This window comes from Microcaecilia unicolor, chromosome 10 (genome assembly GCF_901765095.1).
Source record: "Microcaecilia unicolor chromosome 10, aMicUni1.1, whole genome shotgun sequence".
In the NCBI taxonomy this organism is placed as follows: domain Eukaryota; kingdom Metazoa; phylum Chordata; class Amphibia; order Gymnophiona; family Siphonopidae; genus Microcaecilia; species Microcaecilia unicolor.
This window is the reverse complement of record NC_044040.1, coordinates 17,509,265-17,530,072: the sequence shown is the minus strand read 5'-3', so window position 1 is coordinate 17,530,072 and position 20,808 is coordinate 17,509,265. Positions and strand designations below refer to the sequence as shown.

The 20,808-nt window shown below is 48.4% G+C and overlaps 1 protein-coding gene across 1 annotated transcript in view; it reads left to right on the top strand.

Moving 5' to 3' along the window:
- The first annotated feature begins 9,343 nt into the window (after positions 1-9,343).
- LOC115479000 (carboxypeptidase A1-like) overlaps positions 9,344-20,808 on the top strand; it is a 36,472-nt gene continuing 25,007 nt past the window's right edge. The window contains exons 1-2 of the mRNA XM_030216705.1: positions 9,344-9,414; positions 16,544-16,625. Coding sequence (XP_030072565.1) covers positions 9,344-9,414; positions 16,544-16,625 — 153 coding nt within the window. The remainder of the gene's footprint in view (positions 9,415-16,543; positions 16,626-20,808) is intronic.

Genomic DNA, 20,808 nt, shown 5'->3' with positions numbered 1-20,808 from the left:
GTCAGGGGCTAATTTGAAACCTTCTGAAAGGAGCAACTCTAAAAACGGAAAACTTGTGGTGTATAATAGATTGGAAAAAACCAGCGCATACAGCAGATGCCTAAAATGATGTGACTCTTAACACAACGCAAGCAGATGCACTGCTGTATGCACTGTTTTTTTCCAATCTATTATACACCACAAGTTTTCAGTTTTTAGAGTTGCTCCTTTCAGAAGGTTTCAAATTAGCCCCTGACGCAGCCCTTGGTGGGCGAAACACAGCCTGTGTCGGGCAATTTGTTTACATGCGGTATGTTCAATAAAATCTTTCTGATGTTATATTGATCTGCTGGCTTCTTTTTCCGTATTATCGAAATGAAAGATGGATGTCCATCTTGTTTCCAAAATACGGGTTTCCCCGCCCTTGGATTGGGACGTTTTGCGAGGACGTCCAAATCAAAACGTGGACGTCCCTTTCAAAAATGCCCCTCCACGTCAGTGTTTCCCAAACTGTGCGCCACGGTGAACTCACAGGAGTGGCCTCTCTCCACCGCCCACCTGCTCGCTCGCTCACTGCAGGCTGCCGGCAGCAATGTAAGAGCTGCCTTTGGCCTGCCCCCTGTTCCTGCGTAGGCGGGATGCTGTACTAAGAAGGCTTTCGGGGCAGGCTGAAGGCAACCCTTACACATTGCTGCTGATGCCGGCAGCCTGGAAGTTTGAAGGCCTGCTCCCGCCCCGGGACCCTGGCTGCTCACTACTTAGCTGTCAGGGAGGGAGGACAGGGCTGCAGGGCATTATGTTGCCTCTCTCCCGTGCTTAGGTCTGGGTTCTTCTTCATCCTCCTCTCCCCAGGAACAAGGTAAAAAAAATGGATTATAATGGATTACAAGGGGGCATGGGTTGGGGGGGGGGGAGATGGTACATGGGGGAGAGAGGGAGAAATATTGGACATGATGTGGGGTGGGGTGGTGGAGACCTGTGTGGTCGGGGAGGGGGGGTGCCACAAAAATTGCTCAGACACTAAGGGTGTCATGAGCCCAAAAGGTTTGGGAACCACTGCCCTATGTAATTGTATATTATTCCCTTCCACCCTTGCCCCTTGGGAGGAGGGAAATACCTCAGCCTCGGGGGCTGGGAAAAATAAGAGAGAGAAGCAGACTTAGGCGTTTTGGCGTAACCAGCAATAAATCTTTTATTGGCATATCATTAAGACAGATACAAAACAAATTGTTCTCTCTCTGGAGCAGGTTGTTACAGAAAAGCAAGACGCAAAACCTGGCTAACAAAATCTGCTCAGCTGACACCTATATACTGTCATAAGTTTTGTTTCTCCCAAATCATGTGATTTCCCATAAACCAGAACCATTAGGTAGCCTATCCATATATGGAATTGTTCCTGTATTCTATCAGTCTCTCCTGATGGAAGTTCACGTACAAAGGAGTGGAGGAGTGGCCTAGTGGTTAGAGTGGTGGACTTTGGTCCTGGGGAACTTAGGAACTGAGTTCGATTCCCACTTCAGGCACAGGCAGCTCCTTGTGACTCTGGGCAAGTCACTTAACCCTCCATTACCCCATGTAAGCTGCATTGAGCCTGCCATGAGTGGGAAAGCGTGGGGTACAAATGTAACAAAAAAAAAAGTCGGTAGCCATTGGCTAATCAGTTATCAGTATAGCGTGCAGTTAGTCACAGAGCAAAAAATTACATAGAACAATACCCTTGTGTCCTCTCTCTGTCTATTTCCCCAAATCTGAAACATTCTAGACTCACTGTGTCCTCAGTCTGTTGTTCACCAAGGTTACATCATTATATTCAGTTTATATGAAAAGCCTAGTCTCAGCTCCAGCAAAGTCAGCAAAATGTGTATCCCTGAAGTGTCTGTTCTCAGCTCCTGAGAAAGCAGTACTGTATGTTACATGTGAGAACCAAAGTGAGCAAAGTACAGGCCTTAGGCCTAGCCCTTAGGAACAGGCCTAACAGAGGAAAGAATATAACATAATGTAATGTAGTGATCTACTAAAATGAATATATTTTGTTTTGATGTTTTGTTTTCGATGTATCACCTTCTTTCCCAGTACAAAATACTGCTCAATGTGTCCGACAACAAAATAGTTTCAACAATTACAACACAAATTGCAATTCAACATTCAAATAGCAAATACAATAAGTATAAAATTCAACAATTACAATTCATTAAATACATAAATAATCTAAGAAATCCTGGCTGATTGCACAGATAGTTTTGCACCAAGCTGCCAAGAAACTAGTGGAGTGGAATGGGTAGGAGTGAATCGTTTGTTTACTTTTTCCAAAAATACTAGGACTAGGGGGCATGCGATGAAGCTACAAAGTAGTAAATTTAACATGAATCGGAGAAAATGTTTCTTCACTCAACGTGTAATTAATCTTTGGAATTCGTTGCCAGAAAATGTAGTAAAGGCAGTTAGCTTAGCAGGGTTTAAAAAATGTCTAGACGGCTTCCTAAAGGAAAAGTCCATAGACCATTATTAAATTGACTTGGGGAAAATCCACTGCTTATTTCTGGGATAAGCAGCATAAAGTGTATTGAACTTTTTCGGGATCTTGCTAGGCATTTGTGACCTGGATTGGCCACTGTTGGAAACAGGATGCTGGGCTTGATGGACCTTTGGTCTGTCCCAGTGTGGCAACACTTATGTACTTAGGATTCTGAATGGAATCTTGCTACTCTTTAGGGTTCTAAATGGAATGTTGCTATACACTTTGAAATTCTGCATGGAATCTTGTTATTCTTTAGAATTCTAGAATCTTGCTACTCTTTGGGGTTCTACATGGAATGTTGCTATTGTTTGGGGATCTTGCCAGGTACTTGTGACCTGGATTGGCCACTGTTGGAAACAGGATGCTGGGCTTGATGGACCTTTGGTCTGTTCCAGTATGGCAACACTTATGTACTTAGGATTCTGAATGGAATCTTGCTACTCTTTAGGGTTCTAAATGGAATGTTGCAATACACTTTGAAATTCTGCATAAAATCTTGTTATTCTTTAGAATTCTAGAATCTTGCTACTCTTTGGGGTTCTACATGGAATGTTGCTATTGTTTGGGGATCTTGCCAGGTACTTGTGACCTGGATTGGCCACTGTTGGAAACAGGATGCTGGGCTTGATGGACCTTTGGCCTGTCCCAGTGAGGCAGAACTCCTTAAGAAAAGCCACGGATAAGAATTACTTCTCCTGTGACTACTATGGACCTTTACTAGCCTGTACAACAAGAAGACGATGGTATAATACACCAGCTTTTGAAAACCCTCGAAAGTTCACGTAGTCACTTACTGCAGCATCTTCAATATCATTCTTTACACTGGAGAAAGAAACAGTCCAGGCAAGTATGATGAAACGTAGAGCAGGAGGGGAACACCTGCCGCTTTTCTATAGTCAAATACAAAAAAGAAAAAAGAGAACCACTAAAAAAGTGAACACACCAAAAATTCAAATAGTGGATCGATAACACTTCAAATGTACTCCAGGAAATGGAACATAAAGTACTAAATGCACACACATTACATTTCTTATATTTTTTCTTAAATATCTTTTACTTTTTTTCTTTTTCTAAAAAAAAAGGAGGAAATAGACCTCAGTTGGCTGTGACTGTCTTACCTAACTAAAAAGCAGGCAAACCTGCGGTAAGGTAGACATGTGTGATGTACACACAGCTCACAGGGGAATGAGCTCTATGCCACCTCCCCGCTCCCCCCGTTTTCTATTTCTGTTGATGGCTCTCTCATTCTCCCTGTCTCCTCAGCTCGAAACCTTGGGGTCATCTTTGACTCTTCTCTCTCCTTCTCTGCTCATATCCAGCAGACCGCCAAGACCTGTCGTTTCTTTCTTTACAACATTCGTAAAATCTGCCCCTTTCTTTCCGAGCACTCTACCAAAACCCTGGTCCACACCCTTGTCACCTCTCGTTTAGACTACTGCAATCTGCTTCTTGCTGGCTTCCCACTTAGTCACCTCTCCCCTCTCCAATCGGTTAAAATCTCTGCTGCCCGTCTCGTCTTCCGCCAGGGTCGCTTTACTCATACTACCCCTCTCCTCAAGTCCCTTCACTGGCTCCCGATCCGTTTTCGCATCCTGTTCAAACTTCTTCTACTAACCTATAAATGTACTCACTCTGCTGCTCCCCAGTATCTCTCCACACTCGTCCTTCCCTACACCTCTTCCCGTGCACTCCGCTCCATGGATAAATCCTTCTTATCTGTTCCCTTCTCCACTACTGCCAACTCTAGACTTCGCGCCTTCTGTCTTGCTGCACCCTACGCCTGGAATAAACTTCCTGAGCCCCTACGTCTTGCCCCATCCTTGGCCACCTTTAAATCTAGACTGAAAGCCCACCTCTTTAACATTGCTTTTGACTCGTAACCACTTGTAACCACTCGCCTCCACCTACCCTCCTCTCTTCCTTCCCGTTCACATTAATTGATTTGATTTGCTTACTTTATTTATTTTTTGTCTATTAGATTGTAAGCTCTTTGAGCAGGGACTGTCTTTCTTCTGTGTTTGTGCAGCGCTGCGTACGCCTTGTAGCGCTATAGAAATGCTAAATAGTAGTAGTAGTAGTCTCTTGTAACCAGAGCTAATAGTGTGATGTCATAATGCCTCAGGCCACCAATAAGAGCCAACCTCATCAGTGATGTCACAATGGCTTGATTGTCCAATACTTGGCTCACTTTTATTACATAGCTCTTTGAGCAGGGACTGTCTTTCTTCTGTGTTTGTGCAGCGCTGCGTACGCCTTGTAGCACTATAGAAATGCTAAATAGTAGTAGTAGTAGTAGTTACAGTCTGCCCAAAGGCAGGGCCGCCAAGAGACTGAGCCGGGCCCGGGACAAGGCAGCACCCAGGGCCCCCGCCACCCGCTGCTCCCCCTGGGCCGCCCCCCCCCCCAATCGCTACCACTGTCGCCTCCCTCTCCTGTTCTCAGTCCACCAGCGCCACAGTCCCCGGTCTCCACCCGCCCACCCCCAGCCCCCCTCCGTCCACCACCGGGCCCCCTGCATTCAAATCAGCAGTGCCTCACCTCCCTCACTGTGCCCTGCCCTCGCAGAAACAGGAAGTTACATCAGACGAGGGCGGGACACAGTGAGGGAGGGCCTGAAGGGAGGCTATCCTGCCGCTTTCACACGGAGGTGAGGCGCTGCTGATTTGAATGCAGGGGGCCCATGGCGGACGGAGGGGGGCTGTCGACAGAGCCGAGGGCGGGCAGGTGAGACCATGGACTGCAGCGCCGGCAGCCTGGGAGCAGGAGAAGGAGAGAGAGACCGTTTTCTGTAGTCACAAAATACAACAAAGTAATTGCAGTACTGTCCAGGCGACCCTCAGGGGAAGAATGCTGGCTTCGGCCTAACCCCTGGTAAGCCTTTCCTCAGCTGAGAGGTGCCCAGCTCTACCACCAGCTGCCTTTCAGGTGCTGTGGAGGACTTGCAGTTCATCTGCATATCCTTACAGCCTTCTCCAGGGTGACACCCAGGTCCACTCCGATCCACCCAGGGCCTCCGCACTAGGTGCCCAGCACTCCCACCAGGTGCTGTGGAGGACTTGCAGCCCTTCTGCATTTCCTCACAGCTGTATCCGTGGTGACTCCAGGTCTACCCCAAGCTTCCCAGGGCCCTCGCTCCAAGTGTACAGAGTCTCCAGGTGCTTTTTGGCTAGGATTCCTTTAAACACTATCACTCCCTATGCCTTAGCTGCTGCCTGCTGTCCATGTCCTAGCCTTCCTGCCTTCCTCCTCTACTCCTATCACCTTAGCCACTTCACATCTACCCGCATTCACCTTAGCCCCTATATATGGCCCCTATACACATTCTCTTCATCGCCCTGTCCCTTCCTAACCTCTTCCCCCCTCCCCTTCCACTGTCTATCTCAGGAACTCACTGCCCACCCTTGTCCCCTCCCGTCCTGCTCATAACTCCCCTACCCTACCTCCCCTACCCTACCTCCCCCCACCTCCCCAGCTCTCCTGCCCCCCTCGTCATTCCTAGCTCTCAACCTTCTACACTTCCTCCCCACCATTAACCCATCCCCATTCCTCCTTAACACATCCTGTCTTCGTCATCTTCGTCGACCCTCCTCCCCCACCCTCCTCCGCACTCTCTTATTCCTTCTCCTACTTTCCGCAGGTGACATCAATCCCAATCCAGGTCCCCCCACCTCTCCTCTCCATATCCACGTAACCGATCCCAGAATGCCTCCAATCTCATCTCTATTCCCCTTCTCACCCCCCCCCCGCTTCCCTCCCCTTCTCGTGTGCCCTATGGAATGCCCACTCAGTATGCAACAAACTCTCCTTCACCCACGATTTGTTCATCTCCCGTTCCCTTCAACTGCTCGCTTTAACTGAAACTTGGATAACCCCTAACGACACTGCCTCAATCGCAGCCCTATGCCATGGAGGATATCTTTTCTCCCACACTCCCCGCCCAGACGCACGCGGTGGAGGCGTTGGGTTTCTTCTCTCACCCTCTTGTAGTTTCCAACCCTTCCCCCTGCCACAGTCTCACTGCTTCTCATCCTTCGAAACTCATGCCATCCGGCTATTCTACCCGACACCACTCAGAGTTGCAGTCATCTACTGCCTCCCTGATAAGCCCCTCTCTTCCTTCCTTACTGACTTCGACGCTTGACTCACCGTCTTTCTTGATCCCTCATCTCCATCCCTCATTCTTGGTGATTTTAATATTCACGTTGACGACCCATCCAACTCCTATGCTTCTAAATTCCTCACTCTGACATCGTCCTTTAACCTCCAACTATGCTCTACCACCCCTACTCACCGTAATGGCCATTGTCTCGACCTCGTTCTCTTCTCTTCCTGCTCACCTTCCAATTTCTGCACCTCAGTCCTTCCTATCTCAGATCATCACCTAATCACCCTCACACTTCATCACCCTCCCCCTCAACCTCGCCCAACTATAGCCATTGCCTTCAGGAATCTCCAGGCTGTCGACCCCCCTATCCTATCCTCTCACATCTCCAATCTCTTCCCTTCCATCTCGTCTTCCGAATCTGTTGACACGGCTGTCTCTGCCTACAATGAAATTCTCTCCACTGCTCTGGATACCCTAGCACCATCTGTCTCTCGACCCACTAAGTGCACTAATCCTCAGCCCTGGTTAACCCCTTGCATCCGTTACCTTCGCTCCTGCACCCGATCTGCTGAACGACTCTGGAGGAAATCTCGCACCCTGTCAGACTTCACCCATTACAAATTCATGCTATCCTCCTTCCAGTCCTCCCTATTCCTTGCCAAATAGGAATATTATTCTCAATTAACTAATTCTCTTGGCTCCAACCCTCGTCGCCTTTTCACCACCCTTAACTCCCTACGTAAAGTGCCCACCGCTCCCACCCCCCTCACTCTCTCCTCAAACACTAGCTGACTACTTCCGCGATAAGGTGCAGAAGATAAACCTTGAATTCACTTCCAAGCCTTCTTCTCCCTGTGACTTCTTAACCCACTCCCCCAACCAACCTAGCCTGGCCTCCTCCTCCTTCTTCCCTGAGATCACCGAAGAGGAAACTGCTCGCCTTCTCTCTTCCTCTAAGTGCACCACCTGTTCCTCTGATCCCATTCCCACCAATCTGCTTAACAACATCTCTCCTACAGTCAACCCCTCAATCTGTCACATCCTCAACCTCTCTCTCTCCACTGCTACTGTCCCTGACACCTTCAAGCATGCTGTAGTCACACCACTTCTCAAAAAAACCATCACTAGACCCCACCTGTCCCTCCAACTATCGTCCCATCTCTCTTCTACCCTTCCTCTCCAAATTACTTGAACGCGCTGTCCACAGCCGCTGCCTTGATTTCCTCTCCTCTCAGGCCGTCCTCGATCCGCTCCAATCCGGCTTTCGCCCACTACACTCGACAGAAACAGCACTCTCTAAAGTCTGTAATGACTTGTTCCTTGCCAGATCCAAAGGTCACTATTCCATCCTCATCCTCCTCGACCTATCTGCCGCCTTTGACACTGTCAATCATAATTTACTTCTTGACACACTGACCTCATTTGGGTTCCAGGGCTCTGTCCTCTCCTGGTTCTCTTCGTATCTTCTTCCACCCCCATCCCGCTCTCTGTTGGGGTTTCTCAAGGTTCTGTCCTTGGACCGCTTCTTTTCTCGATCTACACCTCTTCCCTGGGCTCGCTGATCTCATCACATGGTTTCCAGTACCATCTCTATGCTGATGACACCCAGCTTTATCTCTCCACTCCCGACATCACGGTCAAAACCCAGGCCAAAGTTTCGGCCTGCCTTTCAGACATCGCTGTCTGGATGTCCAACCGGCATCTGAAACTGAACATGGCAAAGACTGAGCTCCTTGTCTTTCTACCCAAACCCTCTTCTCCTTTTCCCCCACTTTCCGTCTCTGTTGACAATGCCCTCATCCTCCCCGTCGCTTCAGCCCGCAATCTCGGAGTCATCTTCGACTCCTCCCTCTCCTTCTCTGCCCATATCCAGCAGACAGCTAAGACCTGTCGCTTCTTCCTCTATAATATTAGCAAAATTCGCCCATTCCTCTCTGAACAGACCACCCGAACCCTCGTCCACTCGCTCGTCACCTCTCGTCTTGACTATTGCAACCTTCTTCTCACTGGCCTCCCGCTTAACCATCTATCCCCCCTTCAATCTGTCCAAAATTCTGCCGCACGTCTTATCTACCGCATGAACCGATACTCTCATATCACCCCTCTCCTCAAGTCACTTCACTGGCTCCCGATCCGCTACCGTATACAGTTCAAGCTTCTCCTTTTAACCTTCAAATGCACTCAATCTGCAGCCCCCCAGTACCTCTCTACACTCCTCTCCCCGTATGTTCCCACCCGTAACCTCCGCTCTCAGGACAAATCACTCCTATCTGTACCCTTCTCCACCACCGCTAACTCCAGACTCCGCCCCTTCTGCCTCGCATCACCACATGCCTGGAACAGCCTTCCCGAGCCCATACGTCATGCGCCCTCCCTGCCCATCTTCAAGTCCTTACTCAAAGCCCATCTCTTCTCCCTTGCGTTTGGCGCATAACCACCTTCCCCACTCATGATACCTACACTGACTACATAGTTTGTAACCTTTAGATTGTAAGCTCTTCTGAGCAGGTCGGTCCTTCCCCATGGTAAACTTGTACAGCGCTGCGTAACCCTGGCAGCGCTATAGAAATGCTAAGTAGTAGTAGTAGTAGTAGAAAGTTTAATAGTGCTACCCTGAGCAATGAGAGGGAGGGACAGGTATGACTAATAGTCTCAGATAAAGGAGTCCTTGGCACACCATGAAACATCCGGCACCCGATATATAAGGGGCACTGGAGATGGATTCTTGCATAACTAAAAACATGAACATGAGGGGTGTCTTGATCTTTACTGCTCTTCTCGTGGCTGCCTTCGGCCAAAAGCTCTTTGTCGGGTGAGTACCTGAGTTTCAGTGTTTGTTTTCATATGGGTCACAGGAAAAACTGGGTACTCTGAAGAGCGTCATGTCTTTTACTGGACAAAAAAAATATTCTTTAGATTGTTTCTGCTTGAACTGTTTGGCTGTGTCCTCGAGCACACATGTTTTGTGGACTCAGCGGCGTCCTCCTGCCCGTGTTTTGCTAGCACTCAAAGTTGTTTTGGCGTTTAGCAGAGGACTCTCGTTTATCAACCCCCCTGAAGAAGGCGTGTTGCTGAAACACGGACCGTGTAGGGTCCCAATAAGCTTTGTTCGGAGCTCTTACTTCTGGGTTCGGGCTGGTCACTTGGACTTGGTCTTCTTCCACCCTTTGGTCTGTTTTGCTTGCGTTATTGTGGAAGGAGTGGATCCTTCTTTTTCTCCCTTAAATCAATTATTTTACAGAATCAATCTTCCACTAGTAATCAAAGAAAAAACTAACAAACCCCCCCTCAAAAATCCCAAACAAAAAGAAAAAAAAGAAGAAAAGAAAAAGAGAAAATATGGAAAATGGGAGAATAAACAGTGCAGTTAAATCCAGAATCTTGAATTTATCTCACCTAAATGTATTAGCAGAGAGGAATCCTCAGCTTCCCCACCAGGAACCAGCCAAACACTCTTTCTTGATAATGTGTTCTCTCAGGAGGTCTCACTGCTGTTGCTGATAACTGAAAAAATTTGGGCTTTGTTGAGTTGGGAGGGGAATGGAAGCAAAACCTGGATTGGATCAATGTATTCTCCTTTTTCTGGAGCCATATTTTATTTATTTTTGTACCCCACGCTTTCCCACTCATGGCAGGCTCAATGCAGCTTACGTGGGGCAATGGAGGGTTAAGTGACTTGCCCTGAGTCACAAGGAGCTGCCTGTGCCTAAAGTGGGAATCAAACTCAGTTCCTCAGGACCAAAGTCCACCACCCTAACCACTAGGCCACTCCTCCACATACGTGCAGGACGTCAGACTCACAGAAACGGAAGCCTGCACAGCCTTCTACATGGAATGTTGCTAGTGGAATAGCAACATTCCATGTAGAATCTCCAATAGTAGCAACATTCCATGTAGAATCTCCAATAATATCTATTTTATTTTTGTTACATTTGTACCCCGCGCTTTCCCACTCATGGCAGGCTCAATGCGGCTTACATGGGGCAATGGAGGGTTAAGTGACTTGCCCAGAGAGTCACAAGGAGCTGCCTGTGCCTGAAGTGGGAATCGAACTCAGTTCCTCAGTCCAAAGTCCACCACCCTAACTCACAGAAACAAAAGCCTGCGCAGCCTTCTACGTGGAATGTTGCTAGTGGAATAGCAACATTCCATGTAGAATCTCCAATAGTAGCAACATTCCATGTAGAATCTCCAATAATATCTATTTTATTTTTGTTACATTTGTACCCTGCGCTTTCCCACTCATGGCAGGCTCAACGTGACTTACATGGGGCAATGGAGGGTTAAATGACTTGCCCAGAGTCACAAGGAGCTGCCTGTGCCTGAAGTGGGAATCGAACTCAGTTCCCCAGGACCAAAGTCCACCACCCTAACCACTAGGCCACTCTTCCACTGTTGCTACTATTTGAGATTCTACATGGAATGTTGCTATTCCACTAGCAACATTCCATGTAGAAGTTGGCCCTTGCAGATCACCAATGTGGCCGCGCAGGCTTCTACATGGAATGTTGCTAGTGGAATAGCAACATTCCATGTAGAATCTCCAATAGTAGCAACATTCCATGTAGAATCTCCAATAGTATCTATTTTATTTTTGTTACATTTGTACCCTGCGCTTTCCCACTCATGGCAGGCTCAATGCGGCTTACATGGGGCAATGGAGGGTTAAGTGACCCTAACCCAGTACTTCCCTCCCATGTGCCCAGGGACTTTTTCAGCTCCCCATCCATGACATCTGAATGGGGGGAGCCACAGGTGCTGTGGAGGTTCCGCAGGGGTGCGGCAAAGAGGAGACTCCGGGGCCCGGCATAGATAAGTTTCTCTGAAAAGCTGCTGCTGCTGTGCAAAAGAAACAATTTAAAAAGTAAACCGGGGGGGGGGGGGGGGGGGGGGGGCAGCTGCTGAATCGCAGGGGGAGGGGAAGGTTTGAGAGAGGCTGAGTAGGGGAAAGGAGGTTTAAAAGATAGAAAAGAGAAAAGCTGGGCACTGGCAGCTTTAAAGGCAGGGGACGAGGGAGGTAGCAGGACCTGGGGAGTGGGGCCCAGTGATTCTTATTGTCCGGGGACCTTGATCACTCTCTGCCCCTGGTTCAGAATACTACCACTGACGAACACATGTGCGTAATTACATGCGTAAATGCTAGTATGGCACCTAAGCGCTATTCTGCAAATACTCACTGAACTTACATAGAACGCATTTCTAAGAGGGACATACCTAGGGGCGGAGCATGGGTGAGATGTAGGCGGGGCTTCCATTTATGCACATAATTCACAGAATACTGTAGGTTACTAGCCGTTGAGCCCGTTAAAACGGGCTACTGGGTCACCGCTGCCCCCTCCCCCCCGAGGTCGCCGCTGCCGGTCCCCCCCCCGGTCGCCGCCGCCACCCCTCCACCTGGCCCGTCTCATCGCTATTCAACTTACATCTCTGCAGCAGGCAGATCAGCTGAGCTCCTGTCGGCCTTCGTTCTCTGCCTGTGTCCCGCCCTCGTGTGACGTAACGTCGGCGAGGGCGGGACACAGACAGGGAAGGAAGGCCAACGGCAGCTCAGCTGGTCTGCCTGCTGCGGAGATGTAAGTTGAATAGCGAAGAGACGGGCCGGGTGGAGGGGTGGAGGCAGCGGCAACTATGGGTGGGGGGGTGCCAGTGGCGGCGACCTCGGGGGGGAGGGGGAGCGGTGGCGACCTTGGCGGTTCCCTCCCCTTCGCGCAGTTTCCCTCTCTGTCCCGCCCCCCCCTTCATCACGTATTGACGCGGTGGTGGGACAGAGAGGGAAGTCTCTACTGCGCATTTGCGAGTGAGTACGGTCACTCGCCGTTTACTCTACTACTACTACTTAACATTTCTAGAGCGCTACAAAGTGTACGCAGCGCTGAACAAACACAGATGAAAGACAGTCCCTGCTCAGAGAGCTTACAATCTAATAGACAAAAAGTAAAGCATTTAAATTTAAAATATTTAAGCAGTCAAGCACAAGAGAACAGTCACGGAAGGACTGAAACTCTAAGGCTACTACTGGGTATGTAATGAAGCTATTATGTAGTACATTTAAAACAAACTGTGGAAAAATATTTCTTCACTCAATCTGTAATTAAACTCTGGAATTAGTTGTCAGAAAAGCAGTTAGCTTAGCAGGGTTTAAAAAAGGTTTGGATAATTTCCCAAACAAAAAAAAAAAGCAGGAATGCACATCAAACGTTTACATGTTTGATGTGCATTCCTGCCGCACTTGGGTCTGTACATGTGCCTACGTTCTATGGCTGACGTAAGCGCAAGTACCTTAAATTTGATAGTCAGTTATGCTGGTATTCTAAACATTTAAATCCATGGTAATGAAGATCTTGGAATTTAGCACAGATGCAGAGAAGTGCATAGAAGACCTGAAGGCAGAAAGTAGGATTCTCTAAAGCAGTGGTTTTAACTCAAGCCCTGGGGTGGAGTAAAGGGTTAGCTCATTCTGTTGTCAGTTCTTGTGAGGATTTAATGCGTGTTTCATCTCTTTAGTGTCAGTATACAGGACCTATAGCTTTTTCTGCCTTCCTTGAAGAGGAGGAACTGAGGGGGGTGGGGGTGGGGTGGGAGGAGTGCTGGACAAAGGAATGTTGGACTATTCACAAAATCGGTATTTGCAAAATTGTGTAGCGACACTTCGACTGGCATGGTGGGAAGCGGGACTGGTGGTTGGGAGGCAGGGATAGTGCTGGGCAGACTTATACGGTCTGTGCCAGAGCCGGTGGTGGGAGGCAGGGATAGTGCTGGGCAGAGTTATACGGTCTGTGCCAGAGCCGGTGGTGGGAGGCGGAGCTGGTGGTTGGGAGGCGGGGATAGTGCTGGGCAGACTTATACGGTCTGTGCCGGAGCCAGTGGCGGGAGGCGGGGGCTGGTGGTTGGGAGGCGGGGATAGTGCTGGGCAGACTTATACGGTCTGTGCCAGAGCCGGTGGTGGGAGGCGGGGCTGGTGGTTGGGAGGCGGGGATAGTGCTGGACAGACTTATACGGTCTGTGCCAAAGCCGGTGGTGGAAGGCGGGGCTGGTGGTTGGGAGGCGGGGATAGTGCTGGGCAGACTTATACGGTCTGTGCCGGAGCCAGTGGCAGGAGGCGGGGCTGGTGGTTGGGAGGCGGGGATAGTGCTGGGCAGACTTATACGGTCTGTGCCCTGAAGAACACAGGTACAAATCAAAGTAGGGTATACACAAAAAGTAGCAAATATGAGTAATCTTGATGGGCAGACTGGATGGACCGTGCAGGTCTTTTTCTGCCGTCATCTACTATGTTACTATGTGTGTATATCTGCTCATGTGCTGGAATGCTATTCTGCGCAAAAATAACAGAACTGAAGAACTTTCACGGAACAACAGAATTTTTACAGAAAGAGTGGTTGATACGTCCCGCGGGAGGTGGTGGAGATGAAAACAGTAATGGAATTCAAACATGCGTGGGATAAACACAAAGGAATCCTATTTAGAAGGAATGGATCCACGGAATCTTAGCGGAGATTTGGTGGCGACGCCGGTAATTGGGAAGCTAAACCAGTGGCGTACCAAGGGGGGGGGCGGTGGGGTGGTCCGCCCCGGGTGCATGCCGCTGGAGGGGGTGCCGCGGCGCGCCTGTGGGCTCCGACTTTGCTAACTTCGCTCGTTCGCTGCAGCTCCCTCTGCCCTGGAACAGGTTACTTCCTGTTCCGGGGCAGAGGGAGCTGCAGCGAACGTGCGAAGTCGGAGCCCACAGGCGCGCACCGCGGCACCCCCCCATGGCATGCACCCGGGGGGGAGGTGTCATTTTGCAGGCGGGGGGGGGGGGGGCACGCTACACCCGGGGGGGGAGGGCGCATCGGCGATCCACCTCGGGTGCCATCAAGGCTAGGAACGCCACTGAGCTAAACCAGTGCTGGGCAGACTTCTATGGTCTACGCCCTGATCGTAACTGAATAGATAGGGATGGGCTGGAGTGTAAATTTTAAGGGGTTTCGACATTAGCTTCAGAACATTTAGTACAAGAAAAGTGCTGGGCAGACCTCTACGGTCTGTGCCCTGAGAAAGGCAAGGATAAATCAAACTCGGGTATACATATAAAGTATCACATACCACGTAAAATGAGTTTATCTTGTTGGGCAGACTGGATGGACCGTTCAGGTCTTTATCTGCCGTCATTTGCTATGTTACTATGTTATTGTGCAGAACTGTATTCCAGCATGTGGGCAGCTGCCACTCAGTGGTTCCCAAATCTGGTCCTGGAGGCACCCCAGCCAGTCAGGTTTTCAGGATATCCACAATGAATATTCACGAGCGAGATTTGCAAGCAGTGGTGGCTTTAACTGAAGAAATGCTGAGTGGCTAGTGCCACATTTAGAAAACGTCAGTCTTTTAAACTTGCAAGCACTTCTGGTTGCAGAAGCAGACAAAACTGGCAGTTAAATCTTAAAACCTGGCATGAAATCTTCTCCGCTATCCCTTCTACACTGCCCCAGACATAGTAAAACATTTCTCACATTGTTCGTGCGACGAAAGCCACTGCTTCCTTCTCTGCCTGCTGTAGAAAACATAATAGCCTCATTACCATACATTGAGGGGCATAATCGAACGGGGACGTCCCGGCGAAGGGGCGGGGAAACCGCTATTATCGAAACAAGATGGGCGTCCATCTTTCATTTTGATAATACAGTCAGGGACACCCAAATCTCAATATTTAGGTTGACCTTAGAGATGGTCGACCTAATGTTGAGATGGTTGACCTTAGAGATGGTTGTCCCAGGTTTTCGGCGAAAATGGAAACCGAGGAAGCCCATCTCAAAAATGACCAAATCCAAGGCATTTGGTGTGGGAGGAGCCAGCATTTGTAGTGCACTGGTCCCCCTCACATGCCAGGACACCAACCGGGTACCCTAGGGGGCATTGCAGTGGACTTCACAAATTGCTCCCAGGTGCATAACTCCCTTACCTTGTGTGCTGAGTCCCCCCAACCCCCCCAAAAAACCCACTCCCCACAACTGTACACCACTACCAAAACTCTAAGGGGTGAAGGGGGGCACCTACATGCAGGTACAGTGAGTTTGTGGTGGGTTTTGAAGGGCTCACATTTACCACCACAAGTGTAACAGGTAGGGGGGGATGGGCCTGGGTGCGCCTGGCTGAAGTGCACTGTACCCACTAAAACTGCTCCAGGGATCCGCATACTGCTGTCATGGAGCTGGGTATGACATTTGAGGCTGGCAAAAAAAATATATATTTTTTTTTAGGGTGGGAGGGGGTTGACCACTGGGGGAGTAAGGGGAGGTGATCCCCGATTCCCTCCGGTGGTCATCTGGTCAGTTTGGGCACCTTTTTGAGGCTTGGTTGTGAAAAAAAATGGACCAAGTAAAGTCGACCAAATGCTCGTCAGGGACGCCCTTCTTTTTTCCATTATCGGTTGAGGACGCCCATCTCTTAAGCATGCCCTAGTCCTGCCTTCGCTACGCTTCCGACACGCCCCCGTGAACTTTGGTCGTCACCGCGACGGACTGCAGTTGAGGGCGCCCAAAATTGGCTTTTGATTATACTGATTTGAGCGACCCTGAGAGAAGGACGTCCATCTCCCGATTTGTGTCGGAAGATGGGCGCCCTTCTCTTTCGAAAATGCCCATGATTGTAATACAATCTGCGGCCATGGCTTCCATGGAGTTAACACACACACTCGATCCCTCTGCGCATTGCTTGGCTATTAGCGTGTGTATACAACCCTGCAGCTAGGTTTGCCCCAGCTTTCTGCATTGGACCCCCCCAATAGGAAAAGGGGAACTTGGGTCTCCTGTGTGGCAGAGCACAGCACTGAATCACACAGGACTGGCTTTCCCACCCTCTGCTGTTGTAAACCAAACAACTGGTGATTGCTCTGGGTCACTGCCATAGACACCCCATCTGTGAGCCAAGCTCCATGCTCATCCCAATGCTTCTTTTCTCCTCAGAGATCAGGTTCTGCGGGTCACAGCCAAAAATGAGGAGCAGCTCACCTTGCTGAGAGGGCTAGAAGGCATGGAGCATCTGCAGGTATCCCTCTCTTGTCTCTGAAATTCTATCTGTGATGATAATAATGACATTCACTGTTCCCTCTAAGCTGAGTCCTCCACCTATACTCCTTCCTCTAGAGGGTGCTGTTTCACTATCACATTTTCAATAGTGAGAGACAGGCAAGCTCTGCAGGACTCCAGGGAACCTGCCTGTCCCTAGTGATGCGTGAGGCTAACACAATTACCTCACCTCAGGTAAAGGGGAGGTGATAAGGGAACGTATACACAGATAACAAAATATGAAGGGTAGCACTCTGGAATGTAGGTTAGGCGTAATTAAACGTCCCTCCAACTACAGATCCAAATTCATTACAACCTAGAATAATCACTAGAAAAGAACAAGACACAAAGCTCAGATATTGTAGAAATGTAAAAGCTAATTTATTATATTGGCAGCTTTAGAAACAGTGTAAATCAGAGACGACACACTTACAGTGGGGGAAATAAGTATTTGATCCCTTGCTGATTTTGTAAGTTTGCCCACTGACAAAGACATGAGCAGCCCATAATTGAAGGGTAGGTTATTGGTAACAGTGAGAGATAGCACATCACAAATTAAATCCGGAAAATCACATTGTGGAAAGTATATGAATTTATTTGCATTCTGCAGAGGGAAATAAGTATTTGATCCCCCACCAACCAGTAAGAGATCTGGCCCCTACAGACCAGGTAGATGCTCCAAATCAACTCGTTACCTGCATGACAGACAGCTGTCGGCAATGGTCACCTGTATGAAAGACACCTGTCCACAGACTCAGTGAATCAGTCAGACTCTAACCTCTACAAAATGGCCAAGAGCAAGGAGCTGTCTAAGGATGTCAGGGACAAGATCATACACCTGCACAAGGCTGGAATGGGCTACAAAACCATCAGTAAGACGCTGGGCGAGAAGGAGACAACTGTTGGTGCCATAGTAAGAAAATGGAAGAAGTACAAAATGACTGTCAATCGACAAAGATCTGGGGCTCCACGCAAAATCTCACCTCGTGGGGTATCCTTGATCATGAGGAAGGTTAGAAATCAGCCTACAACTACAAGGGGGGAACTTGTCAATGATCTCAAGGCAGCTGGGACCACTGTCACCACGAAAACCATTGGTAACACATTACGACATAACGGATTGCAATCCTGCAGTGCCCGCAAGGTCCCCCTGCTCCGGAAGGCACATGTGACGGCCCGTCTGAAGTTTGCCAGTGAACACCTGGATGATGCCGAGAGTGATTGGGAGAAGGTGCTGTGGTCAGATGAGACAAAAATTGAGCTCTTTGGCATGAACTCAACTCGCCGTGTTTGGAGGAAGAGAAATGCTGCCTATGACCCAAAGAACACCGTCCCCACTGTCAAGCATGGAGGCGGAAATGTTATGTTTTGGGGGTGTTTCTCTGCTAAGGGCACAGGACTACTTCACCGCATCAATGGGAGAATGGATGGGGCCATGTACCGTACAATTCTGAGTGACAACCTCCTTCCCTCCGCCAGGGCCTTAAAAATGGGTCGTGGCTGGGTCTTCCAGCACGACAATGACCCAAAACATACAGCCAAGGCAACAAAGGAGTGGCTCAGGAAGAAGCACATTAGGGTCATGGAGTGGCCTAGCCAGTCACCAGACCTTAATCCCATTGAAAACTTATGGAGGGAGCTGAAGCTGCGAGTTGCCAAGCGACAGCCCAGAACTCTTAATGATTTAGAGATGATCTGCAAAGAGGAGTGGACCAAAATTCCTCCTGACATGTGTGCAAACCTCATCATCAACTACAGAAGACGTCTGACCGCTGTGCTTGCCAACAAGGGTTTTGCCACCAAGTATTAGGTCTTGTTTGCCAGAGGGATCAAATACTTATTTCCCTCTGCAGAATGCAAATAAATTCATATACTTTCCACAATGTGATTTTCCGGATTTAATTTGTGATGTGCTATCTCTCACTGTTACCAATAACCTACCCTTCAATTATGGGCTGCTCATGTTTTTGTCAGTGGGCAAACTTACAAAATCAGCAAGGGATCAAATACTTATTTCCCCCACTGTATACATAGTAACATAGTAACATAGTAGATGATGGCAGAAAAAGACCTGTACGGTCCATCCAGTCTGCCCAACATGACAACTCATATGTGCTACTTTTTGTGTACACCCTACTTTGATTTGTACCTGTCCTGTTCAGGGCACAGACCGTATAAGTCTGCCCAGCACTATCCCCGCCTCCCAACCACCAGCCCCGCCTCCCACCACCGGCTCTGGCACAGACCATATAAATTACTTATGCTAAATTACCCATAATGATGGTAAAGCTATGAATATTTATGAATATTTATGTACCTGCCAAGGCACGGTAAAGATAATGCACACTGTACACCCTATGTCCTGAACTGATTGGGACCCCCAACTCCCAAGGCACTATGAAAAGAACAGTTACATCCTGACAGATGAAAAAGGTTCTCCCACACTCACGAACACCAGAGGAAGAGGCAGTCAGGAAGCTGTCAAGCAACATCTTTGGGAGAATGACAGGAGTCCCAGCACGGATGGTCAGACAGCAGATAGGATAGGTAGCAGGTCATCAGATGCTCTTTCTCATTGGCAGGGCAGGCAGACCAGCAGGCAGGAGCGGATGGCAAGGCTGTCAGTTTAATGAGCTTTAGATATCTTCATGATGCGGCCAGCTCGGATCTGGGCTTGTCAGCTATTTCGCTGATGGCAACTCTCGCGTGAACTGCTCCAGCTAACACCCAGACCACCTTATGCTTATGGAAAGAATTCTTATACCCTTTTCTTGGGTAAGGCGAGACTTTCTGTCCAGAAAAACAAATCTGGGGTTTTCCACTGTTGTGACTAGAAGAACTCAAACAACAGGGCCACAGGCCCAATTTCTGTAAACAAGGTTGTTACTGAAGTTATTTTTGCCTTCTTGTAGCCTTGGTTAGTCAGCAATGTCCTTTTCTCTGCATGCAGGCCTGAGGCCTATTGAAATAACAAGCCTTTGCATGAGAGCTGATATAGGCCTGAGCCTGAATCTTTAAAGTCAGGTTCATAGTGCTGAATAGCGACTTCTGTAAGACCTATTTTGCTTCCATAGTCCCCTCCTTTTTCGTGAAATTAAGCTCTAAGAAGGAACTGAAAGACTTGAAACACTAGCTAAAGAACAATAGCGTGGATGTCCTTGCCTATTGATCAATTTCTTCCTTTTCTTTTTCTAATGACTTTTACTAAGATGTGTGCTTCTTTTTCAAGTGTATAAGCTTGTAATGATTTAAAATGTTAATAAATAAATGATTAATAAAACACACAGGTGAATACATACCCTCACATTTTATAAATGGCGCCTTAAGTTGTATGTGCTAATTTGGCCACATGGCCAAATTGTGTGCCCAACTTTAACTGATTAATAAGCCAATCAGCACCAATAATTGGTACTTAACAACCAATTAGCGGCACTAATTGGCTTTAATTAGAACCTACGAGCACAACTTTCTAGATGCATTCTATAACGTGGTGCGCTTAAATTCTAATGTTTGTAACAGAAAAGGGGGCGTGGCCTTGGTGTGGAATGGGCGGGTTGTGGGTGTTTCAAAAAAAAACAAAACTATGCGCACTATTATGGAATACATCCACTCTGCGCCTAAGTTAGGCGCAGGTATTTAGGCCTGGTTTTAGGTGGCCTAAATGGATGTGCCTAAATTATAGTCGCAAGAACGGCCGCTAAGCATAGTCTAACTTTTGGCATAGTTTATAGAATTGTTGCTAAGTGCGTGGGTTTTTTTTGGCGACGATTTTTAAGGCGCCATTTATAGAATTTGGCCCATAAAGCATAAGGAGTAGTCTTATAGGGCCCTGTTTACTAAGCTGTGTTATAGGTACGTTAGCATTTTTAACACGTGTTAGCCATGTACTACTACTACTACTACTACTTAACATTTCTAGAGCGCTACTAGGGTTACGCAGCGCTGTACAATTTAACAAAGAGAGACAGTCCCTGCTCAAAGAGCTTACAATCTAATAGACAAGTGAACGGTCGGTCCGATAGGGGCAGTCAAATTGGGGCAGTCTGGATTCACTGAACGGTAAGGGTTAGGTGCCGAACGCAGCATTGAAGAGGTGGGCTTTAAGCAAAGACTTGAAGATGGGCAGGGAGGGGGCTTGGCGTAAGGGTTCAGGAAGGTTGTTC